The 27,903-nt window shown below is 33.5% G+C and overlaps 1 protein-coding gene and 1 pseudogene across 1 annotated transcript; one reads left to right on the top strand and one right to left on the bottom strand.

The window, feature by feature from the left end:
- The first annotated feature begins 6,910 nt into the window (after positions 1-6,910).
- On the top strand, positions 6,911-9,889 carry LOC136236051 (patatin-like protein 2). Its single transcript, XM_066026163.1, has 7 exons — positions 6,911-7,069; positions 7,166-7,347; positions 8,106-8,295; positions 8,391-8,555; positions 8,677-8,979; positions 9,278-9,450; positions 9,596-9,889. Exons 1-7 carry the CDS (start codon positions 6,938-6,940, stop codon positions 9,672-9,674), a joined length of 1,224 nt encoding a protein of 407 aa, XP_065882235.1. The 5' UTR covers positions 6,911-6,937; the 3' UTR covers positions 9,675-9,889.
- A 10,859-nt stretch (positions 9,890-20,748) lies between these two features.
- LOC136234773 (pentatricopeptide repeat-containing protein At1g52640, mitochondrial-like) lies at positions 20,749-22,309 on the bottom strand (annotated as a pseudogene).
- Positions 22,310-27,903: the final 5,594 nt, after the last annotated feature.

Here is a 27,903-nt window from a genome sequence, read left to right as displayed (position 1 = left end):
CAAGTCCAACAACAAAATTTTGCAGCTTTCATAATGGACAGATATCCAAATCGCCAAACTTCACCAGCCAATGAACCGTAGACTTGAAATTGAATTCACCAATGTTATATTTTTCAATATATTTTTCAAAATCCTAACTGTTAACTGTTCTTCTTTTCGCTAAAGCCAGACCACCTATCAAATTTCTAACTAAACCCAGATCAGTTGTTCAACTTAAACCCAGATAAAAAAAATCACTTACAAAGATAAACCCTTGTCACCAAATTACAGCAAACAAAAAACCCAATTCACCAATTAAATTTAAGCAGTACCCAGATTACCAAATGCAAATATTAACAAATGAAAATTTCCCTTTTAGGTAGCAGTAGGTAGGGTGGTCGGAGCTGTGGAAAAATACCCGACGTTTGTTTCAATGGTACCTGAATTATACCTCAATTCACACTTTAGTACCTGAATCACATTTTATCCCAAAAATATACCTAAAGTAACAATGACCGGACAATTTAATGCGATTAACCGGTCACTAAACAGTCAACGCGAGTTTTAACTACTTTTATTAAAATTTGAATTAAATTTTATCTTAAATTTTATCTCTCTCCTCCATTCTCACTCTCTCTCTCTTCCATTCTCATGTAACAGAAGCAATAGCTCTTTCTTCCTCCTTTTTCTTATTTTCTTTTGTTTCTCTCTCTCCCATTTCCTTTCTCTCTCTAAAAAATAAAATTCAATGTTGTATACACTGAAATAAATAGATTGTAAATCGATTGTAATTGCCTATGGGTCTAAGAAATAAGTTTGCTTTAAATTGGGATAGCAAATGAAGAATTAGAATAATTGCAGGAGATGCAAAGATGAACTCTGGGTCTTCTCTGTGTAGGAAGATTAATGAAAAGGAAACATGTCGATCTCAAGTCGAAGCGGAGGGGCTGTATGATGATTCTTGTTTGACCGATGATGTTGCTTCCCCTTCTTCGTCAATGGTTTCGAACGATCTGGTGTTTGATAGATACCTTACAAAATCTAACAATCTTCTGAAACAAGCCAAAGACTGTAGAAGGGGGAAACACCATTAAAGCCGTAGTCATGAAGCCCATGAGTCCGTTGGCTGTTTGCCTTTTGGGCAACACATATCTTCTTCATGAATGAATACTCGCATGAGAGGGGAAGGTTGTCCAAGTTTTTTTTCGATTTCTTTTAACTGATTTTCAAAGGATGGAGGAGAGATCAACTCACTGGATGGAGGAGGTTCAGGATGTTCGGGTTCTCAATGGTGATGGCGGCAACGAGAAAGAGAGACAACAGAAGAGAGAGAGCCAGGAGAGAGAGCATCAAAAAGGGAGAGATCAATATTTTTTATTTAATTAAAGGGTATTTTTGTAATTATATATTAGTTCAGTATATCGTGGGTCCTGAAATTTAATTAATTTTGGTCAACTTTTGAGTTCACCGTCAGTCACCGGTAAAATAGATTAAATTGTCCGGTTATCATTAGTTCATGTATATTTTTGTAACAAAATTTAATTCAGATATCAAAGTGTGATTTAGGGTATAATTCAGATACCATTGGTGTAATTTACTCTAAATTGCTTGCGAGCCTTCACATGTTAAAGGATGTGAGAGTTAAATGAGCTAGTATGGTTGAATACTCAAACAACTTTTTGTAATCCTCCAGTCAGACGCAAATAGGGCCAAAGGAGGGCCGAAGTCCAACTAACCCGTTCCGGATGATTAAGACGAGAAGTGCTGATTTTGGTTCAATAGAGGAAGTATATTGTGCTAGCTTTTTTTTTTAGGCAAAAAACATAATGAAACCCCTGAACTTTACATGTTTTAAAAATCAAACCCCTGATTGAGTCTTTGACTATTGATTTTGTTATGGATTTGACCCTTATTAACTTTTACGTCAAGAGATGAGATCGATTTGCCGATCTAATGTTGAAACTCACAAAATGGGAGAAGAAAAAATCAAGTTTGGAACAATATACTAGAAATTAATTTCTATAATTTTGTTTTAGTTTTTAATTTTTATCTCTTATAGTAAAGGAATTCTTATTTTTATTTGTCAATGTCAACAAGCCGAATCACCCTAACGATGTATACAGTCCAAATTCGATAAAAAAAAAGTTAAATAAATGTTTGATCCATAATACAGTAAAACCTCTATACAAGAATACATTTGGGACCGGGCTATCTGTATAACAATTGGGAGGTTATTACTAAATAGAGTTTGGTATAATAAAAAATTTCAACACATAAAATTTTAAATTGGAGGCATGGTTAAGGAATATGAAATAATACCATTTGAAATTGGTTAAGATTATCATAGGCATGCATGATTTATATATAATGTATAACAATAGACATTAATGGAACAAATTAAATAGTTAGAATTTTAATTTAGAGTTTAGGTTTTCAATATATAGATAATTGGAAGAGTTTTAAGGGAAAAATATAAACATTAATGAGAATACTAAATATTTATAATTTCAGGTTATGGTACGTGTTTCCAGCTCATAGATCATTTTAATAGTTTTTTTTAATATTTTATAATTTAGTTTGAATTCTTAATATATATATATATATATATATATAATTATTACTATATAGAGGCATAGTTTCTAAATGTGGGACTTGAAAAGTATATAACAAATAACGTTTGAGAGATTATTCCTATTTATAACTGGTCCAAGTTGGGACCGAGTTTTTTTATAACAAAATAGAGGTTATGCCTATATAAAGTATTTCTATATAGAGGTTTTACTGTAGAATCAATAATCAAGAGTTCCATATGGAAAAATAAATGATTAGAACTTAATCTTTAAAACAGCTAAAATTCAAAAGTTTTTTTTAAAAGATGCGAACAATATACTTATATTAAACAAAAGAAAGTTACAAATGGATAATATGAAGTAGTATTTGAAGTGGTATTCAATGTGTCCCAAAAATACCCTAGTGACTATTTATAGGCTTCCTATCCCTGTCCCATGTAATCTAAAATATCACCTTTATTTTCTCTGGTTTTCATATATAACTATAAATACAATTAAATAATATTATTAAACTCTACTATTTTTTATATATAATAAATAAAATATATTTTTACACTTCAATTTAAAAAAATTTAAATCTTAATTCATAAATCTTAAACGCTAAATAATATATCATAGATTTTTAATTTATAAACTGTTTAAAATATATTAAAAATAATAAAAATTATTAAATTAACATAATTTAAATATATTTTTTTTAAAAGTGAATTTATACGTAAATTTTTCTATATCCAATGTGTTCTCTATGGACTTGGTCTTGGTTAGGTTTTTTTTGTCGAAGCCCAAACCCATTACCAACCATTTAATCTTGGTGATTGGCGCAAGGTTTTGACTCTTGATAATATTAATTATATCTGCTTAGACATTATGAATGCAAGAAAAATAGTAAATTTTATTATCAAATTAGTATTCACATCTAAATTAAAAGCACCGTAAACTTTTCTTCTATTTCTCATCTACAACCTTCAATTTTAGATACAAAAGTATACAAATTTTTAATGACATTTCACTAAAATATACAGTCAGTAATTGTGATCGGTCAACGTGCAACGTTAGCAATTTGACCTCCATAAAATCAAAATTACCGACATGGCGTGTTGGCTTTGCATTAGTCGATCAATTTTTTACTTTTACGGAGTTTAAATAATTGACATGGCGCGTTGACTTCATGTTAACTATCATAGTTACTATTGTACATTTTAATGAGAGGTCACTCAAAGGTTGTACATTTTTATATACAAAATTAAAAGGTTTTACATACGAGGAAGGTTGTATACTCAGGGGCGGAACCAGGGGGGTTGGGGGGGCTCCAGCCCCGGCCGGCCGCCCGAGAATTGAGAAATTTTTTTTTTTAGTAATGGTGTCTCGTAATATTTTGGAGAGAATTATATTGACTCTATATAGTATTATACCAATGTTTAAAGATAGATGAGATGGTTAAGGATCTTTGCTTTTATTTGAGAGGTCTTGTGTTCGATTCCCTTCAACCTCATTTTATTTTTAAATGAACTTTTTATTTTTATTTTCATAACACGTTTGAATTCATTTTTAATATGTCTTTACCATTAAAAAAATAAACATATTTAATATTCAATTAGTTCAATGCTAGTTTCTAAAAAAAATGATAACATTTTTACATTTTTAATGCGTTGGAGGCTAAAAAAATTTTGCCCAGCCCTAACGGACTGGACTTTGAAAATTTACCGTCAACCGCACAGTTAATTCCGATTTCTTTTTAACGTTTTGAAATTTTTTTTATTGATGTGTTTGAGCCCCGGGTCATTCGGGATCCTGGTTCCGCCACTGTGTATACTAGAAGAAACTAATTGAATGATTCCAACCCAGTATGCAGACACCAACTTTACACTAATTTAAAAGGCTTAATACATTAATGCACCCTTCAACTTGGCAACTTTTTTCCCTTGGCACCCTAAACTTTCACATTAACCTATTACACACTTTAACTTGGCTAAATTGAACCTCTCACATTCTGAATTGTGGTAAAATATTTACATTGCTGGTGCGTGCTCTCCACACACAACTGATATGTAGAGTGTCCAATAATAAAGTGACAGGTGTTATTAAAATTGAAAAGGAAACAAATAATAGAAAAACTCATGGTTAATCACTGTAAATCTATTAAAACTGAACCAGCAAAAAATGGTATTTAGGGATTTATGTTTCATCCTCTATCACTTTGTTCTTCATATCCTCTCTAACACTCTGATTTTCTTCAAATTAATTCGATCAATTCTTCGTTCAAAACTTCATCAGTTGTTGATTGATTTTCTATCACGTTGTTCTTCACAGGTCGACAGCCACAACAGATCAGCAAAAGAGAACTTATGCAAATAGATAAATAGGAATAAAAAATCAGGAAGGCATGACTATAATATGCTAAAATCCACTACTTTATGCTTGTATAGAAGGGAAAAATGGCATCAAGAATCTGAACTGGGTCCTGCTCAGTCAATTTACCTTCTATTGTTGTCAGCCTGAAGAACTCATCTTTTGAAGCATCCACACAGTTTCGATTAATATCACAAATCTCACTATTTAGTGAAAGTGGAAGAAAAGTATTGGAGACCTCATGCTTGAAAGCATTGTGCAGCAATATGGAATGAGTGTTTATTTTATAGGTAATTTGAAATTTTTTACTGAACATGTGAGGATTGCAGCAGAAAAACTTCTTACTAAGTTCCTCTCATTTGCCATTAACATTTGGTAAGAAATCAACAAAATGAAAAGGATAATCGGAAAAAGGGTGAAACCACTTGCAAAGATGCAGGCCGAATAACAGACTAAATGGAGATGGTGGAGAAAAAATATTGAAGAAGAAGAAGGTGGATAATGTGATTAGTGCTGTTGAAGAAGAAGAAGGTGAATTGGTAATAAAGGAAGTCTTGATGGTAAGCAACCACGCGCTTCAATTTTATGTGTTACGCATCCATGCCACGTCAATTATTAAAGGTGTCAATTATGCAAATTAGTGTGTATGAGGTTCAATTTAGTCAAGTATAGGTGTGTAAAAGGTTTATATCAAAGTTTAGGGTGCCAAGAGAATAAACATGTCAAGTTTAAGGGTGTATTTATGTATTAAGCCAATTTAAAACTTACTAATTAGGTTGCAAATTATATTACCTAATTAAATCACTTTGAACAGCCGCCGTACGTGCATCCATTTTTTTTAAAAATCTTAATATTTAGCGTAATGTTTCATGTTTTTATTTGCTTGGTCGCACATAATTTATTTAATCTTAGTGAAGATTAGTACTTCATATTATCATAACAAAATTAATGGGATTGAACTTCCAATTACATGTCATCACTACACGTGCATAATCATCATTTCTGATCAATATCACCATACTATAACAAAATACTCTTTTAACTCTTATTAATATATTATACATTCTATCAACGAAAAAAGAGAAAAAAAAGTATTTTTATGCATAAAATTTGACTATTCATTTTGTTCATTTTGACTACTCATCATCACTTGACCTAATTAATTAAGAAAATATTGTAATTAAATTATGAATAGATTAATTACTCAAATTTCAAAAATATAAATATAAATTAGAATTAAACAAACTCTATTTAGCTTTGAGTTAAAAAATGAAAAATATAATATTTCTCCTCAAACCTAATGTTCAATATTATTTCATTGTCAAAATTTACATCTTCGTCTTACGTACCTGATTATTCAATGTTATTTTTATCTGTCAAAATTTAAATCGCCATCTTTTACGAATATAATTTGAAAACACAATCACCAATCTTTGATTTTTCTTTATGATAGTACATATAATGTCTTGATCAATGGTTTTATCTTGTTGGAAGAAATATTAAGTCTTATTATACATTCTATCAAATAAGAAAATGTCTTATTATTATAAGGACATTTTACTATTTATTTCTCATCTCTTCTTCATTTATATTCAAATAACTCATTATCACTTGAACTAATTAATTAAGAAAACATTGTAATTTGAATATTAAATAATTAATTATACAAATTTCAAAAATATTAGGCCTTGAATGTGGATATGTATAAGGAGAATTTGATCAACTTATTTTCTAACCTACAATTCAAGTGTGTGTGAGTCTCACCTACTAGTAAACTCCAGTTTAAATTAATCCAATTGAGTTTTCAAACCGATGTCGTTTACATTAATTTAATCTATATACATTATCCAGAAAACTATTTGCTTGGTCAAACAATACGTGCATGCATAATTTATCATATATAGACTTGGTCAAACATTCATGCATGCATGCAGAATTTATTATTTAGGGCTCTATAAATACCATAAGTGAAAGAATCTCAAATCACATCTTAATCTCATACTAATTAGAATCATTAACCTCTTTAATTTCAAATATAAATGGAAGGAGCACGTGCACCACTTCAGCCTCCAACTTATGGAAATCTTATTACAGTGCTTAGCATTGATGGAGGTGGAATAAGGGGAATTATCCCGGGGACCATCCTCAGCTTCTTAGAGTCTCAACTTCAGGTATATTATATATTCTGGAATTTTTTTTAATAAGATATATAATAAAAATGTTAGATGTATTAATTTATTTAAAATTGTGTTATGTTTTGTGTATAGAAACTGGACGGTGAGGATGCAAGGATCGCAGACTATTTTGATGTGATGGCAGGAACAAGCACAGGAGGTCTGGTTACTGCTATGCTTGCTAGCCCTAATGAGAATAATCGTCCCATATTTGCTGCTCAGGATATCAACAAATTCTACCTTAACGAGTGCCCTAATATTTTCCCCCAACCAAGGTGAATAACGAGAGTAAATCAATCTGTGATTTTCTACTGTAGTCCGGGACCAATTGGTCCATTACCATTTAGGAGATAGACACGTCAGAAGTGGTGTTGATATATCACCACCTAAATGGTTCCAACTTAGATTGTTGTATAAATTTTCAAAATATTCAATACGTCCGGCGCACCTTTATCGGTGAACCGAGCTAATATTTCAAGGCCACAACATATTTTAGGATTTAGGGTTTATTTTTTAATAGTCTATTTTTAATTTTATTTTTGAGTTTAGAGTTTTATATAAATAATTGGTTAAGATATTTTATTGATTAAAGTATAACGTGATATCAAATTATTGATCTAGTACAGATGGCGTGATGCACGAGGCATATATATTATAATTTCTCAAAGTATTCAAACAATCTTGATCAGCTTCTTCAGAGATTATATTATATGCCCGACGCACCACGTCAGTGCGCTGTATCAATAATTTGATGACACTAAGTATACTTAGGAATAAAACAACAACTATAAGTCTTAGTCCCCACATGATTCGGAGTCGGCTAACATGAACCATCGTATAAAACCGTGAAATCAAATCATGTTAGTGACACAAATACATGAGTTGTCATCAAATTATTGGTCACAATGCACCATGTCATCCGTGTGACGGGCATGTGCTAAATTTATCCGGTTTATTCCATTAATTATTCAATTTTTACTTTTGAATAATTGATAAAACTTACCCAATCTTTTTTTTTTTTTTGGAAAAACAGATGTGCATTATTTGCTAATACTTCGAAGATCATGAAAGCACTGACAGGACCAAAATATGACGGAAAATATTTACATAGTTTGGTTCAGAAAAAACTAGGAAGCCTCCGATTGAGCCAAACATTGACAAATGTTGTGATTCCAACATTTGATATCAAAACACTCCAACCTACTGTCTTTTCCAGTTATCAGGTTTATTCTCTTTCCCTATCCAAAATATTAATTTTATAGTCTTTAAATAATCAAACACCTTAAATTAGTTTCGAACGCATTTTTCCGACGGCCAGGTAAAAATTGAACCGTCGCTGAATGCTCTACTCTCAGACATATGCATTGCAACCTCAGCTGCACCAACTTATCTCCCAGCCCATCTTTTCGAAACACACGATGATAAAACCGGAGAAAACAGACAATTCAACCTCATTGATGGTGGTGTTGCAGCTAATAATCCGGTACCATATTTATTTATTATTACATCAAAAACTTGAATATAATTTTCGTCGGTAATTTTTATTTTATTTTATCATTTTCTTGACGGAGTTAATTAATTAATTGAGTATAATTTGTGACCAGACATTGGTTGCTATGGGAGAAGTGAAGAAAGAAATAATAAGAGGAAACCAAGACTTCTTTCCAATGAAGCCCATGGACTATGGAAAATATTTAGTCCTCTCGTTAGGAACCGGAGCAGCTAAAGCCGAAGAGAAATATAATGCAAATGAAGCTGCAAAATGGGGCATTTTGAGTTGGTTAACAAGCCACAATTCTACACCCTTAATCGATGTTTTCTCTCAAGCAAGTGCTGACATGGTTGATTTACATCTCTCCGTCGTTTTTCAAGCCCTTCATTCTCAAAACAACTACCTCCGAATTCAGGTATGAGTAGTGACAGAATCAGGATCCCAAATCTCGGGGTGCAATTGCAATACCCCAAACCCTCGAGTGCACTACAAGAAATGTGATTTTTGGCAACGCATCAAGTCGTTGCCAAAACTCTTTCTGCAACGACTTTCCATTTGAAGCAACAACTTTTTCTTTTGTTGCCGAACTTGTTGTCAAAAAGCAATTTTCTTATAGTGGTGTCTGGAACCATCTCATAGAGTGGATTTCGATAACCGGGGGTGCAACGGACTCCGTGTTCTAGGAAAGTACTAACCAAATTAATGATTTGCAGGATGACACTTTAAGCAAAACAGTTTCTTCTGTAGATGTTGCGACGAAAAAGAATTTAGATGATCTAGTGGAAGTTGGGGAAAAGTTGTTGAAGAAACCAGTTTCTAGAATTAACTTAGAGACCGGAATTTTTGAAACTTTTAATAAGGAGACTAATGAAGAGGCTCTTATAAGGTAATTCAATTATTTTTCCGTGGCCAGAGTCGTATCCATAGAGGTGCAAACCATCTGCGAAAGGGATAGTCACTGTTGTCGACTGTGGACATCCTTACGAACCAAAAAAAAAAATCTGATATGTATTTTTTTTTTTTTTTGACAGGTTTGCTAACTTGCTGTCTCAGGAGAGGCAGGCACGCCATGCTAAGTCTCCTCATGGAAAAATTGCAAATTCAAAATGATAATTATTTGGGTTAAATTGAATAAGTTCCCAATGGGATGGTACAAATTGTAATCTTCTGTTTGTCTTAATTATTTTGTGGCAATGAATAAGAAATATATGTTTTTCTTTTTATTCTTTAATACATGGAACATTCTTAAGGCCGTTTGGTAAGATGTAATGGGTTTTATAATGGAATGCCTATTTTATTGAATGGTCATTACCATGTTTGGTTGCACGTTAAATATTTATTGTAATGGAATGAGAAATGCATAGATTAAATTTTATTTAACTACTGTAATCCTCATTACATAAAAAAAAAGGTTTGAATTCTCATTACATTTAAAACATATAATCCTAATTTCTATCTTTAAAGTTTCATTCATCCTCTCATTTGTCAAATCACACTTCTCATCATTCTAAAAAACGCAACAACTATAAAAATTGAAAACGAAAAAAAAGCAAAAAAAAATGTGAAAAATGAAAATAAAAAAATGAGAAAATAGGAAAAAACGGTGAAATAGAAAACAGTAAAACGAGAAAAATGTAAAAAAAATACTACGGAAACACGGAAAATTATATACTAATTTCACGTTTTTCATGTTTTTTTTATTTTAATCATGTAAATAAAATTTTACGATTACATTTAACTAAGCAAATGGTAATTACATTTCATCGTTTTTTTTATTTGTCAATCAAACATTTTAATGGAATCACTATTCCATTCCATCACATTACAACTTTGATTATATTACGGTTTTGGTTACATTATATTGCATTACGACACACCAAACGGATCCTTAAAATTATATATATAACTAACTTTGAAAGTTTTGATCGAGCGGATTTTAACTTAAAATCAACAAACATTTTCAAGTTTGAATTTGAAGGAAACTGCTAAGGATCCCGATTACAAAAGAAGTCCACTTCTTCAAAACAAATACTTAAAACCTTTAAGATAGTTTTTAATTAATAATTAGATAAGATAGGAGGCTCAACCTTACATATTTATGGTGTTGGTGTAGCATTTTATACTTTTAAGGTATAATTAACAAAATATTTTGTGTTAATTATGATAAATAGTAATATTCTCCATATTTAACATTATTTGTTCTCATGTACTATAATAATTTATCATTCTTTAATTTTAATATTTAATTCTTTTATGTCATGCTTTTATTTTAAAGTCGTTTTTTCATGGTCATCAAATTTGTTTGTTTGGTTGGATTTGATGATAACTTATTATCAAGCTTCCTATGCATCTTAATATATTAATTTGAGAATTAAAACCACGTAGTTCTCAAAATATACTCATATGTATACATTATATATATTCAACAACACAAAACATAAATAAATCACACATTTCATAACTACTATTATAGCAATATGCATATTCGTATATTATTTTATTAATTAAGGGCCATGCTACGCTTAAATCATATATGTATAATGTTCTTTGAGCGCATTCTGTATTTCGACCCGGCTCACTAATTCAGAATACAATCATGTGTGTTATGAAAGAGTTGAACTCATCTCACATAGTCTGCTATAGATATACTCTGAACATATGTGCTTATGGCTCACCAATTCGGATATCAGTCTCAACCAAGACCATTTCATACATATCCATCTAAACATGCCCACAAGGAGAGGGACGAGGCAGAGTTCAAGTACCCAAGGGTGAGGCCATGGGCGATGGGTTGCCACGGGAGAGGGACGAGGCAGAGTTCAAGTACCCAAGGGGCAAAACCGAGGTGACAAATAGTGTCATTATATGCACGTCGTGTCACTGCAGCTCGAAGTGCGGAGCTCACATAAATCAAGGACAAAATACTGTGGAACATCAGAACTGGACTCATACACCGTGTGGGTTATGTGGCACGACGTGCGGGGTGTTTAAGATGTCTTCTTCACCAAGTTGAAATAGAGGAGACAAAGGCTGTCACACTCTTTATTACTGTTATGTCACTACCTTATTTACTATTCTGTGGTTAGGCTTATTATTATCTTTGCCATTTGCACATCTATTCTCATACTACCCTTATCTTTACCCTTTTAAGTTGTAACCGTAGTGGGGATATTTTAGTAATTTTCACCCTAGTGGGGATAGTTTGACAAAGTAATGATATGGTAGCAGAGATTACATTCTACCATTGCATCAGGGGCGGGGGGCCCAGGCCCTCCGACCGCTGAAACCACTGTGACTTCAGGTAGTTTCGGCCCCCTCTGTCTCAAAAAAAATAATATCAGGGTGTTGAATTAGCCCACCAAGATAACTCATTAAGTGTTAGGTTTGTCCAAAATTCAAAACTTTAATATTTTGTGCCTATTAGGTACTTCCTAAATCCAAATTATTAATTTTTTTCACCTGGTAGCCCCTCTCAAATCAAAATTTTTAATTTTTTAACCTGTTCGGTCCACTCTATATCCAATTTTTTTTACATGTTAGGAATTTTAAACTAAATCTAGCTTAATTTTGAGAAATTATACATTAGTACTTAAAAATTGGTTCTTGACCACTCAAATTATAACACGCATATTTTTTAAGAAAATTGAGCAAGTTCGATTTAGCAAGTTTTTTTTTTTTTTTTTTTTTTTGCGAATACACCTGTAAAATCGGCTCCCCAACCGAGTAATCATGTATTCGCAATTACATTGCATAATGGAATGATTTAAGCTTTCGAACCAAATGACAGCTCGCTTAGGATTAATTCTCCTTTCAAACACATTAAAGTCCATGCAAATAAAGTTTTTAGTGTTATGAATATCTAAGAACTTCTATTATAAACCTCTAATGTACAAAATAATAAAAGTTTACTTTAAATTTTTTAAACAAGATAATTTTACTATGATGTAATGAAAATTTTGAATAAACTGATTTGATTATATAACTGCCACATTGAATCTTCCAAAATAATTTTATCAATAAACCAAAACTGTTGTTTTTTTTTTGTGCATTATAGGAGGTTATTTGTAACCATATAAATAACGTAGTGAATATTTTAGGTAGTTTTTTGTGTTTAATTTATTTGTGACAAATTTAATTATTGACATTTTGACGTAGTATTTGTAACCGTATTAAATATTTTACACATAATTGATTTTTGTCGCGTCTGATTTTAGAGTTAAATAACATGCCAAATAACGGTAAATCTTTCTATTCAATATTATGTTATATAATGGTAAAACTGATTTTGTTGGAAATGTTTGGGAGTAATTTTTTTTTTTAATCATGGCTTAAATCACTATTCGATTTTTGATCTATCCAAATGTTTGTTTTTGGCTAGTGTTCTATTATTTGGTAACATTTGCCAACTGCCTATCCAAAATGGTTATTTTTGCTTCCTAGCATATTAATTGGTAACATTTGCCCTCTAATCTATCCAAAATTGGTAAAATCTCAACCAACGGGGATGGTTCAAATTTTACCATTTTTTAATAGATCAAGTAACAAATATAACCACATAACAGGTCAGGGTAAAAATTAACATTTTGGATAGATTAGTGGGTTAACCAAATCATAGGGCAAGGATAAAAAAACAAACATTTTGGATGTTGATCGGCCAAATAGTCTTTTAATCCATTTTAATATTTCATACGTTAGAGATAAATCCACACTTACTTAGGGCCGGCCCTGGACCTAGGCCAGGAATGTCCTGGCCTAGGGCCCAAGGCTGTAAGGAGGGGCAAATATTTTATTAGGTGCGTAATATATATATAAAGATTAGAAAACAATAAATATCAAAGTTAAATAACTTTCATAGTGGTAAAGCCTACCACTTTTGTCCAATGCTTTGTGAGTTCGATCCGCCAAGAAAGCATATTTTTAGATGTGCCTACAATTTGTTTGTCGGATTCGTGAGAGCTATATTTTTGGATCTCCCTGCAATGAGAGCTAATAGCTTAATAAAAAAAAATATACAAATACTAAATTTGAGAGTTTATATAGAAATTAAGTTTAAATATATTTATTAAAGGTTGGAATTAATGAATTGGGGTCTAATTTTTTTTAATTAGAGTATAAAATCATAATTTAAATGACACATTAAAAAGTAATTTTGCCATTTTGGATGGAAATTTAATCGATTTGTTAATTTTTTGGCCACATGACATAATTTTTGATACGCGGCAATTGATTTAATATTTTATCATATAGATTTAATATGTAGACAAATAAGAAATTATTATTTTTTTCTTATTTATCCACGTATTACGTGTGTATAGAAAAATAAAATAAAGAATTACTAGCGAAAAATTGAACAAATCAGTTAGGTTTTTTTTAATCCAAAATGAGGTCCTTTACGGAAAATACTCCAATGGAAAAATGTTATCAAATAATACTACATTAGCCGAATGATAAAATTTTGGATATATACCACATGAGTTAAATAGGAGTTTAATAATTTAAAGAAATTCTGAAACATTTTCTTTATTTTAGATAAACAATTGTATTTATTGAATGTAATAATACGTACCGTATAGTTACTAATAAAATATTTTTTTATTTATTGTATTGAAATGTATTTTAATTTTTTTACATAAAATATTTTGATTAAAGGGGCCCTAATTTATTATTTCACCTAGGGCCCGTAAATTATCAGGACCGGCCCTCTCAAAAGATATACGACCAAATTTGAACTTTATCCATTTACTAATGAAAATATGACATTTTCCAATAAAGTAGCATACATCTATGTTTTCATTGATCAAATCTACTGCACCTGGTCCATTATATCGTAAACTCCAAATGAAATTGTTATGCGATAATGAAAACAAAATCTTCGAAGCGGCTAACAATTACTCTTGCCATCTAACTTCTATGATCTTTAAAAGACCGGCTAACAATTACTCTTGCCATCTCAATGAAGATTAGTAGTCAATATCACCATACTATAACAAAATACTCTTTAACTCTTATTAATATTATACATTCTATCAAAGAAATAAAGAGAAAAAAAGTATATCTAGTTGCAAAGCTCTCCATTTTTCAATAATACCTGTGAAAAAGACTTAAGAAGCAGGTAAATGTAAATGGCACTTCCAAATGAAGTTGGCTTGAACATATCCAACTTCCTCAGCATCTAAACTTCATCTTTCTGTTTTAAGGAATTTGTTACAGAGAAGCATATGTACGTACAACTAGCATCAGGAACCACCGAGTAGGAGTTTCAACAAGGTCTTTCCTTAGAAAATTAGACCACATGTGTGCATTTTCATCTTCAAAAACACTAGAACCTGAATGGACCATCCTCGGTCATGTGAATCAAGAAAGAATGAGTCCAATTTTGCAAAATGGATGTGCAAACAATGGAGAACAAGTGCAACACCAGCTGGGTTGATCCCCTATAGGACAAAAACCAAAGAAATCCAAGTGAGAATTCTTAGGAAGCATACGTATGTACAACTAGCAGGCAACTGAGGTTCACCAAAAGAAGCTGCAGCATCATTCTCATACCAAGATAGTTCAAAACTATCAAGTAAAATAAACAAGTGAGAAGATATCTATGCCAAATAATAAAGTGATCATGCTTGGCCAATGTTGAAATAATAAACTTGTAATTAATAGTCTCTAATTTGGTTCAGTGTATTATCCAAGAGTCATTTCTGTATTTCTGTATTTGTATCTGTATCTGTATTTATAGAGAGTTAATGTTGTTTACCAAGAGTCATGTCTGTAATCTATAAATACCTATCAATACAAGTAGTAAGGCAAGAGAATTTTCTTCCATCAATTATACTCTTCCTCTGTTACCTGTGAAAGTTTATTTATCTGATCCAACAAATTGGTATCAGAGCCAGCAAAAATTCTCTACAATGATGAATGGAATGATCCCATACAAATTCCTTTAAGGGGAAAGATAAAGTAGTCAAGGTGCGTTTGCAAACCTTGAGAAGTGAGTATGGGAAACTCAAGATGAAAGAGTCAGAGAAAATTGATGAGTTCTTTAATAGAACTTTGGTAATTGTCAATCAGATGAAGAGATATGGAGAAAAAATGGAGGATGTTCTTGTGATAGAAAAAATCCTTCGTTCTTTGACTCAGAAATTTGATTACGTGGTGACTGCCATTGAAGAATCAAAAGATTTGGAGACTATGTTTGTAGATCAACTCTTGGGTTCGTTACAAGCCCATGAGGAAAGATTAAAAAATAGAGAAGAACATGTCGCTCAGGTGTTGCAGGCGAAACTAGATTTGAATGATAAAGAAGAAAAGAAGCAATTTGAAGGTGGATATGGAAGGGGAAGAGGAAGAGGAAGATCAAGAGGTGGAGGCCGTGGCCGTGGCGGGAATCGTGGATATAATGGAAGAGGTAGAGGTGGCAGAAATTTCCACAATAATGAAGCCACAAATAATCAGCAATGGAATGCAAGAGGACGTGGTAGAGGCAACAATTTCCAAGGCCGTAGAAATAATTGGCATGGTCGTGATAAATCTCGTGTGCAATGTTACAATTGTCAAGAATTTGGACATTATGCTGCTGAGTGTAAATCTGAACCTTTTAAAGATGAACATGCCAATTTTGCCGAGACGGACGATGAAGAATCAACTTTGTTACTGACATGTAGCGAAGATGAAGCAAGGAGCAAGGAGTTTTGGTATCTAGGCTCGGGAGCAAGCAATCATACGACGGGAAATAAAGAACTTTTTTATAAGCTTGATGAATCTAAGAAAGGAAGTATTTCTTTCGGTGACAAAACAAAAGTTCCAGTTATGGGAAGCGGTGACATTCTTATCAAACTGAAGAATGGAGATCATCAATTTATTTCTCATGTTTATTATGTTCCAGCTTTGAAATCCAATATTTTGAGTATTGGACAACTTTTGGAGAAAGGTTATGAGGTGGAGATGAGCATGAATGGGCTGGTTATGAAAGATGGAAAGAAAAAAATAATTGCAAAAGTTCCTATGTCTGCAAACAAGATGTTCAAATTAAAAATCAGCAGTGATCGTCCTATGTGTTTGAAAGCCTCATCAGATTCTGCATGGTTGTGGCATCTCAGAATGGGTCATTTGAATTTTGGTGGACTGGAGCAAATGTGAAAGCAACAAATGGTGCATGGATTACCTTCTATAAATCATCCCAATCAGATTTGTGAAGGATGTATGTACGGGAAGCAATCCAGAAGGAGTTTTCCAAAGGAGTCTTTATCAAGCACATCAAAGCCACTTGAATTGGTGCATGCAGATATTTGTGGTCCTATTAATCCGAGTTCACATGGAGGAAGCCGGTATTTCTTATTATTTATTGATGATTATACTCGGAAAACATGGGTTTATTTTTTGAAGGCAAAATCTGAAGCATTTGAAGTGTTTAAAAAATTTAAAGCACTAGTTGAGAATGAAAGCGGCTTGAAGATTCAAGCATTGCGAACTGATCGAGAAGGAGAATTCACATCCGAGAAATTCAATCAGTTCTGTGATTATAATGGTGTTCGTCGATTACTTACTGTTCCAAGATCTCCTCAACAAAATGGTGTCGTGGAACGGAAAAATAGAACCATTCTTAACATGACTCGAAGCATGATGAAGTGCAAAGGTATGCCAAAAGAATTTTGGGCAGAAACAGTAACATGTGCAGTCTATTTAAATAATAGAAGTCCTTCAAAGAAGCTTTTGCGAAAGACTCCTAATGCAGCTGGTGTGGAAAGAAACCAAATATTTCTCATGTAAAAATATTTGGTTGTCTTGGTTATGTTCATGTTGCTGACGAATTGAGAAGCAAATTGGATGATAAAAGTGAGAAGATGATGTTTATTGGCTATGCAAAAAATTCCAAAGGTTATGAATTTTATAATCCTCGGAATGGAAAAGTTATGATAAGCAGAGATGTAGAATTTCAAGAAGAAAGCTCTTGGAATTGGGAGATTCCAGAAGATGAAAATTATGATTTTCTTCTTATATATGATGATGATTTTACAAGTCAAAATGATGATGTAATTATCACACCACCGAATTCACCTTCCACATCTCAGACAAATATGACAGACTCATCCCCAGAAAGTTCATCAGAAAGGCAGCCTCGAATGAGAAGCTTGAGTGAGATTTATGCAGAAACTGAAGAAGTAGATATTGCTACTTTATTCTGTTTGTTTGCTGATACAGAACCTGTACAATTTGAAGAAGCTGTTCAGGAAAAGAAATGGAGACAAGCAATGGATGAAGAAATAAATTCCATAAAGAAGAATGACACTTGGGAATTGACAACATTGCCAAAGGGAAAAAAAGTTGTAGCAGTGAAGTGGATTTTCAAAATAAAGAAAAATGCCAAAGGAAAAGTGGAGAAGTATAAAGCTCGCCTTGTTGTAAAAGGTTTTTCTGGCCGGAATTGATTATGAAGAAGTTTTTGCTCTGGTGGCTCGAATTGAGACAATTCGATTAGTTATTTCTTTGGCAGCTCAACAATGATGGAAAATTCACCAAATGGATGTCAAATCAGCATTCTTGAATGCAACTCTTGAAGAAGAAGTTTATGTAAATCAACCATTGGGTTATACTGTGAAAGGGCAAGCAGATAAGGTGTTGAAGTTAAAAAAGGCTTTGTATGGCCTTAAGCAAGCTCCAAGGGCTTGGTATTCTTGCATCGATGACTATTTTCAGAAGAATTGCTTCACAAGATGTCCATATGAGCATGCTTTGTATATCAAGGAGAATGAGGATGGAAAAATAATGTATGTATGCTTGTATATTGATGATTTAATTTTCACATGATCTGATCAAAAGATGATTGAAGAATTTAAGAAGTTGATGACAAATAATTATGAGATGACGGATTTGGGGCTGATGTCATATTATTTGGGCATTGAAGTTAAGCAAAGTGATGAAGGTGTCTTTTTGTCTCAGAAGTCATATACAGAAGCTATTTTAAAAGAATTCAAGATGGATAAATGCAATTCAGCTTCTACGCCAGTGGATTGTTGAAATAAGTTGTCAAAGCATGATGATGAAGAAAAGGTGAATCCAACTTTGTTTAGAAGGTTGGTTGGAAGACTGAGATTTTTGACATGTACAAGGCCAAATATCTTATATGGAGTTGGACTCATTAGTCGTTACATGGAGGTTCCAACTTTAACTCATATGGAGGCAGCAAAATGAATACTTCGATACATCAAAGGTACACTGGATTATGGTTTATTTTACTCTTTCCAGAACAATTTCAGATTGTATGGATTCAATGATAGTGATTGGGGAGGAGATGTTGATGATAGAAAAAGCACAACTGGTTTTGTGTTTTTTATAGGAACTGCTGTTTTTGCTTGGAGTTCTAAGAAACAAGCAATTGTTACACTTTCAACATGTGAAGCAGAGTATGTTGCAGCAGATTCTTGTGTTTGTCATGCAATATGGTTGAGACAGATGTTAAAAAGTTTGAAGTTTGCTCTAGATGGAGCAACTGATGTTTTTGTTGATAATAAGTCAGCTATTGCGTTGGCTAAAAATCCGATCTTTCATGATAGAAGCAAACACATTGACACCAAGTATCACTTTATCAGAGAATGCATTGGAAGGAAAGAAATTCAACTCAAGCATGTACCATCCAAAGATCAAGTTGCTGATATTTTTACTAAAGCTTTGAAGTTGGAAGATTTCAGCAGATTGAGAGCTGTTCTTGGTGTTACTATGGGATAAAAAATTATAAGTTTAAGGGGTTGTGTTGAAATAATAAACTTGTAATTAATAGTCTCTAATTTGGTTCAGTGTATTATCCAAGAGTCATTTCTGTATTTCTGTATCTGTATTTGTATCTGTATTTATAGAAAGTTAATATTGTTTACCAAGAGTCATGTCTGTAATCTATAAATACCTATCAATACAAGTAGTAAAGCAAGAGAATTTTCTTCCATCAATTATACTCTTCCTCTGTTACCTGTGAAAGTTTATTTATTTGATCCAACAGCCAAATGGTAAGAGATATCAATAAAAAGCAAGATACTTTTTCACCTTGTGGTTCAAGGAAGTAGGAGAAGGATCTAACTCTACTTTAATTGATTGCTTTCAATGTTTCAGTCACTTTCAGTATCTGTTTCTTCTCTTCTCATGGTTTTAGGAGCCTCGCTGAAACATTCTATGTGACTAGAATTAGGATGCTCCAACGTTTCTAGCCCACTACTTCTTACAAGCCCCAAAACTGTTGTACCTTCAAGTATTTTAATTCCAATGCCTTTCATCCCCCTTCCACCACTGTCATCATCTTCACTATCATGTGACCCATCCATATGCAGGCCACCTTCCTCAATGACCTCAATGGCAGTAGTAATATCCCTTATTTCTGCATTCCTGACAAGGATGGCTTGAACAAGATATTTTCTATTCTACTATCACATTTGGATGTGACGATGTCCATGATGGTAGCCACAAGCATGCTCCTACCTTACAAAGAATCACAAATATCGAATGAACTACGTCAAGATTGCCGCTTCCACAAAAATACAATATATCAATGGCACAAAAAACAACTTGTAAAGATAAACAAGATCAGGAGTTGAGACTGAATGATTCAGTACATAACCACATATGATAAACTAGTGCAACATATAATGATTAAAACTTTATGTACTAATTTTTATGACATTTTTTTAATCCAAATTCTATTCTTTACTCATGTGACACATGATTGCTATTATTTACATGTGACAATTTGCAGTTGCCATTCGCACCGATTAACAGCTCAAGGTTCTTCTCTAATTCGTCACCACCCATGTAGGGAAGCCTAATTTATTTTAGGGAAATGGGATGGATGCTAATTGAAAAACTGAACATTTAAGAAGGCAAACAATATACATACATATATAGAACTACTTCTAAGTTCACTTTCTTTGAGAAACACAGAAAACAGACATCAATATATAGTCATATTAATTGGCGAATGCATCATAAGAACTAACCTTCTTTTTTTGACTGGCAATAAAATATGATAAAAAATACAACATTATTGGGCAAGAATTCCCCATCTAAAAGTCAGCCTGTATTTTCTAGCAGTGCCATGAAAAATGATCATGCTTGGCCAAATGGTAAGAGATATCTATAAAAAGCAAGATACTTTTTCACCTTGTGGTTCAAGGAAGAAGGAGTTTAATTGATTGCTTTCAATGTTTCAGTCACTTTCAGTATCTGTTTCTTCTCTTCTCGATCTAACATGCAGTTTACCGCCTCTCATTGAAGTCGTCAACTCTCTTATTATACAGGAAGTGCTATTCTCCATCTTACTAGCAAGTATCTCAACATAATCCACTAATCCAAACCCTGTTAGCTTATTCCTCAACATCTCAACTGTGGATGAATATGGTTGTAGTCCTTCATCGATCATCATTTCGAAGTACTTAAAGGCCTCCTCTAATTTACCATTTTTCTTGAACAAACCATGAATCATAACATCATATGTGGAGACGGAAGGATAAAATGCCCTCTCCCCTATACTTTCCTAGACCTCAGTTGTTATGTCAAATCTCCCCACCCTTATCAGCAATTTTAGCAATATGTTATAACTATGTCGATCTGGCAAGCAGTTATCTTTTAGCATTCTAGCTATTAGTTTGGTAGCCTTATTGACCTCAGAATGCTCACAGTGATAAGCTAGGATTGTATTGTAACTCCATATGTCAAGGCTACTCCCTCTCTCAATTATCTCATTCAAAAGTTCATACGCTTCTTCGATCTTATGATTCTTACAAAGCTTTTTGATGATGCAATTGTAAGTGAAAACATTTGGGATCAAATCATGTCTCTGCATTTCATCAAGCACTCTAAAAGATGAATGAATATCATTTGCCTCGCAATATGCATGAATGAATATGGAATAAGTAGATGCATCTGGTTCAACACTATATGGACTCTTATCTCGAAACATCTTATGGGCTTCACTAACTCTCCCTCCCTTGCACAAAGCCTCTAACAAACTATTATAAGCAAGCAGATCCACATCAATTCCTCTTTCAGTCATTTCATCGAACACCTTACTTGCTGATACCAGTTCTCCAATATCACCCCACCTTCTCACTAAAATACTATAAGTTTTTGCTTGAGGCTCAAATTGATGTTTAACTCTATCAAGAAATTGTTGGGAATATTTCACATGCTTCCTCTTGCATAACACATACAATAGTTGATCAATATCATGGATGCTAGGCTTTAAACCAAATTCAACCATTCGATCAAATGCGCGAATGACATCTCCTAGCAAATTGGCTCTGCTATATGCTCTAAAAACAAACCAAAAAACTTGTCGGATTAGCTTACAATCCTGATATTCTCTAATCTCCATCAAAAAAATCCCATAATAAAGCAAACTGCCTACTAGCACCCAGTATATCCACCAAAATGTGATAGCTTTCTGTGATGTGCTCAAAACCTGGAAGTCTCTTAGCCCACAGAAAGAATCTGTGAGCAGGGAATCCAAGATTCTTGCAACGTTTCAAAACTTGCTCCACTAAGTTTGTTGATATTGTTGATGAGTAATCGCAAAGAGAAAGCTCCAAATCGTGGTGGGGGTTTCTATGGTCGCTAAGTATGCGGGAAATCTCATTTACAAGGTTTGGTGACGGCGGATTTACGTTATGTGGAGTAATAGAAGAGAAAGATTGGCTTTTGAGGCTGTGAAAACAGTGCATAAGAGAGTACAAAGGTTGAGTTTTTGAAACAAGAGATCTAAGTATCATTTTCGACGGTAGAATCATAGCCTTGAACATCTGGTTTGGTTGCTTTAGAAGTGGCTTCTGAGTTTGAAGCTAATCATTAAATAGTGGTTAGTGGCTGAACTCGGACCAAATGTTTGGGGAGGCTCCAGATCAAAGCAATGAAATTATTTCAAAAGAAATGAGCAGCCAAGCGCCATATTTCGTTGAAGAAACGAAATTTAGCACGAAAAATCCATTACTAAATTCCAAGTCCAAAAACAAAATTTTGCAGCTTTCATCATGGACAGATATCCAAATCGCCAAACTTCACCGGCCAATGAACCATAGACTTGAAATTGAATTCACCAATGTTATATTTTTCAATATATAGTCACCTATTGGGAGTCAAACAGGGTAACTACTAGATCAAAATCCTAACTGTTAACTGTTCTTCTTTTCGCTAAAGCCAGATCACCTATCAAATTTCTAACTAAACCCAGATCAGTTGTTCAACTTAAACCCAGATAAAAAAAATCACTTACAAAGATAAACCCTTGTCACCAAATTACAACAAACGAAAAACCCAATTCACCAATTAAATTTAAGCAGTACCCAGATTACCAAATGCAAATATTAACAAACAAAAATTTCCCTGGCAATGGGTAAGCTAGATAGGGTATTAAGAATCCTAAAATCACTATAAAAAGAATGAAAAACGTTAGACAACCGCCTTACCTTTCCATCAAAACCCACTATGTTCTTCAATAAAATTTAATCATAAGGATCTGCAGCTAGTTAATCTTGGTTCATCTACAGATAATGGTGAATGCGAAACTAAAAAGGACTTTAAGCTTTAATTGCAATAAAGGAATGGAGCGGAAGGAAAGGGTGTAGGATCGAAGGTGAAGGTAACAGTAGGTAGGGTGGTCGGAGCTATGGTCAGTACCCGTCGTTTGTTTCAAGAGGAAGCGGCGTAAAATCATTCGCGGGGCAGAATGTCCAGAAGCCAAGCACATTCAATGGGGTTCGAAATGCCACAACGGTGGAGAATTTTCTATTCGGGATGGAGCAGTTCTTCAAAGCCACAGGGATTTACGATGATGAGGCAAAAATCGTTAATGCGTCAACATTCCTTCGCGACACCGCACAGTTATGGTGTCACGTCCGTGACTAAATTTTTAGAATTTATATTTTGATATTAGTATATATGATAATTATTAGGTGTATGATTTTTATTTGGTGCTATAGAAAAAGTTTGGAGTTAATTTGAGGTTTTTATGTGTAAATTAAAAGTTAAGATAACTGTAAAAGATTATATAAGAATAGAGGATCAAACGTGATATTTATCAAATTTGATATATATAACAGAAATCAGAAGTGGCGGTGATCATTATCTTTTTCTTTTCTTTTTCTTTTTCTTTTTATATTTATTATCAGTTTTCTCTGAACCGTTTCTCCACCGTTTCTTTGATTTACGGAATTTCGACCGTCTGAATTACTTGAAATTGGAACCATAGCATCCTTATACATAGATCTAAGTCCTAGCTGAAGAGTTTTTGAATTTCGGCAGTGTTTGAAGGGAAATGGCTTAGACAGAGTTTAAAAACGAATTGAACGGGTTTATGGTCTTTCATTAGTAGCCAAGGTAAGTAACTATCAACTATATTTTGAGGTTTATGTATATAGATATATATATAATCAAAGAAGTTCCGGAAATTGATATTTGAAGGTTCTGCATGAATTTTATAAAATTGGGATTTTTCACGATTTTGCTTTTTATTGTACAATTACAGTTCAAATGAAGCTATGAACTATACTTCTATATGAATTTTAGATTTTACTTGATTATGGTGATTTAAGGCTTAATTTGGTTGATTTACATATATACATATATGTTGCGGTTGTTATTGTTATTATTTTGGATTGAAATCCAAATATGATTTTTATGATACAAAAGGGCTAATTGTAGCCAAATGATTTTTGGTTATGGAATAGTTAGGAATTTGATTGTGAAAGGATATTTGAGCACGTTATGATTTTATGATTTTATGATTTTATATCCATCGAGAGCTATCCGGATCGGTGGTTCCATATTTGAAGACCATGTTCAGTGAGGGACATGGCCTGTGTACACAGTTTGAAAGACCTATTGGGTATGGCAAAGAAGTGTCGGGTAAGACCATATGGGATAGGCAATGTTAAGAGACGTCTCGATTATATATGTGGTTATGGATTGATACTTCAGGGGAGAAACTCGAGGATGGATACAATGTTTTAAGTTCATTTGGATGATGTTTTCGGTTATTATTGATTTTGATATAAGGTCTTACGTTTGATTAAATACGAGTTGGTTTGATAAACCACTTATTTGATTACAATATTTTATAAGGTTCCCTTTAGAAACGTATATATGTAGTTATGTTAAGTAAATTGGGTTTTTGTAGCTGATAGTTTCTTACTGAGATTTTTGTCTCACGTTTTTAAATGTTTTAATGTTTTTAGGCGAGAAAGTACAGGATATAGAGCAGGTTACCGACCGATTAGGCGAGGTATGGAAGTTGGCTGCTTATTGTTAGAATTATGGTTAGAACTTTGGTATTTCAATTGTAATATATATGATATTATGATATTGGGATAAATTGGAGACTCTTAAGTATTGATTATGATCTTTCTATTTCACGCCCGATGCCGATTGAGGTCGTCTAGGGTCGGGTGTGACATATGGTGGAGTAGAAAGTGGACAGATGTGGAGAGCGGCTGTTAGACAAGGTGTCGAACGGCCTCGCCCGGGCGGACCGGGGGGTGGACACCTCATGGCGACGTAAGCGGTGATTGACGCCGAAAGCAACCAATCGTGGAATCAAGCTGCTCGGCAGGACCGGAGCTCGGAGTATGGAAGAGTCGCCACCCACGAATGGGAAAATGAACACCGATCCCTTGCGGGAGATCGGTAAGGGTTCGGGAAACTTAGGTACGAGCCGATAAGGCTAGCTCCTTTCCGGAGAAAGGCTACTAGGCACCCCGACATCGCCCGGTTATGAACCACCGGCCTCCTACTCAGTGTGTTAGGCGATAACGGACTAATCGCATATTTCTTTAAGTTTAAAATTCATTTGAAACCTTTTCTTTCTCGCTTTGAAAACCGTTTTGACAATGTTATTTTGAAAGCCATTTTAGTAAAGAATCACCCATTTTGCATAAATTTAAAGTATATAGGAGAGAGGGGGATAGAAGAAAGAATTGATTTATTTACAGTGTGGTTTATGCTTTACATCGTATATTACATCTATGCTAATCTCACTCCCAAAAAACGGGTTTATTTACATGGTTCGTACCTCAATCGTCGTTGGAATGATTTAGGTATGTTTCAAAGCCCCGTTAATGCTATTCACTCGAATCGCCGTTGAAACGACTCGAGCGTTTGAAAACGTTTGAGCAAACGGTTTTAATCTAAAACGTGATTAAGCATACAAGTCAATTTATTTTATACAAAACCATTTAATTAGGAAAACAATTCAAAACATCATTGTTCACAAAAACAATTTTTAATTACAGGGTTCGCTTAATCCGTCGTTGGAACAAACTAAGGTTTTAACACGTGATGTTTTAAGAAACGGATTAAAGTGACAAGAAAGCCTTTTATTTACATTAGGAACTTCTAGAAAACTTAAATTTAAATAAGCAAATTAAATTCTCTTTTTGTGGTTTATTTTCCCTTTTTCACTCAATTAACCCTCACTTGAACATAATTACAATGCTTACTAACTAAACCCAAATTCACCCAACCCAAATACTTTTTAAAACATATATATATATATATATATATATATATATATATATATAAAGGAAATTCAAAAAAGGAAATAAATACACTTATTTATATGAATATACACTATGGCAAAATAATAATAATACTTATATAAAAAGGTAAAATAATAATGTATATATGAATTAATAAGTAAAAAGGGTAGTAAGTATAATACTAGATATGATACACATTTTATTTTAACTTGAGAATATGTAAAAAGTAATGGATAAAGTTTATAAATAAGAAAACCATATTTAAACTAAATAGTTTTTATACATAATAAATATATGGAGGATAACCCACCCAAAACAATAAAAGGAAAATATACATATATACATATAGCCTTTATAAAACCAAATTAATGAAAATCATACCCAAATATACAAAATAGACATTCAATAGTAAGTTATTACTAGTCATATACTTTGAAAATAATTTTAATAATCTCATTACATATTTATACATATACCTATACAAGAATAAATGTAAAAAAGATGAGAAAAAGGTTGAGAAAATGGATTTTTTAAGTTCCAGCAGCTTTACCGACGGAAAATCCGTCGGTAACCCGCTTTTAGTGACAGAAAACGGTAATTTACAGAAACAACCCCAAACTTTACAGATTTATTTAAAAGCTTTAGATTAAATCTATTCTATCGTTTTGAGTCCCCGAACTACCAAAATTGGATCATAGTCTATAACGGAGATTCCTAAAACGATGTTTTATTTCAAAACGTTATTTAGAAATATTTTCAAAACTTATAATTACAACGTTTTTTAATTCCCGAACTACATTTGAATCGGATCACGGTTCGTATTGGGATATTAAAACGAGGTTTTTTATTTCAAAACAAAACTAAATGTTTATTCAAAACTAAATAAAACGTGATAATTAAATAGATAACTAAATAAATAAAACTTTAGAATAAATGAATAAAATAAATGAAATAAATAATACGAGTCTAGTACTCGGATAATACCTCAAGATCGGTATCTGACAGTCGAAGTCGGTTGATTCCACGAGTTGTGTTTTTGTGCTTTTCGGGTTTTTTAGTAAAAATTTAACTTTTAGGAAATTCGGACTTTTTGAGAAAAAAATATTTTTCTCAAAAAATTTCACTCTCTCTCTCTAAAAATGTCTAGAGTGAGAAAGCTCTCCAAAATCCCTCCTCCCCCTTTTTTGCATGGGGATTCGTGCCTTTTATAGGCACGGATCCCGGAGACTTTGGGCGACGCCCGATTAAAATTGGGCGTCGCCCAAAGCAGGTTGGGCGAACGCCCAACATTAGTTGGGCGTCTGCGTTAACGCAGGTTGGGCGTACGCCCAACGGACGTCGGGCGCTCGCCCCACCTACGTTGGGCGCTTCTCCCACGTCGTTGGGCGCTCGCCCAACGGCCGTCGGGCGCGCGCGCCCAGCGGACATCAGGCGTGCGCCCCGCGCTGTCGGGCGCACGTCCAACTATCATCGGGCATGCGTCGACAGCCGCTAGGCGCTCGCACCACGTCGCTGAGCGCTCGCCAGCCGTCCGCAACTCCTTCTAACTTCTCTTTTTTATTATATATATTTTTGCTTTAAAACTCCCGGAACCAGCCGCTTCAACCGTCTTGTTACAGGTTTTCGTCACAGGTCATCCGATCGGTGTCTACAGTTGCCCCTACTTTCCTATTTTGACAGTGATGTGTGTGTTTTGAAAACGTTTTTTGCTAACGCAACACATGCAATGTAAATATATTAAAGTAAAATACACGTAAAGAGTAGGAGGAAGAATACCCGATCTCTGCGCTGCGCGCTCCAGCTTCGTCTTCGATCCTCTCCGTCCTTGCCTTTGA

Source organism: Euphorbia lathyris, chromosome 7 (genome assembly GCF_963576675.1).
Source record: "Euphorbia lathyris chromosome 7, ddEupLath1.1, whole genome shotgun sequence".
NCBI lineage: Eukaryota > Viridiplantae > Streptophyta > Magnoliopsida > Malpighiales > Euphorbiaceae > Euphorbia > Euphorbia lathyris.
Note: the sequence above shows the minus strand (reverse complement) of the source record. Positions and strands in the feature narration are given on the sequence as shown.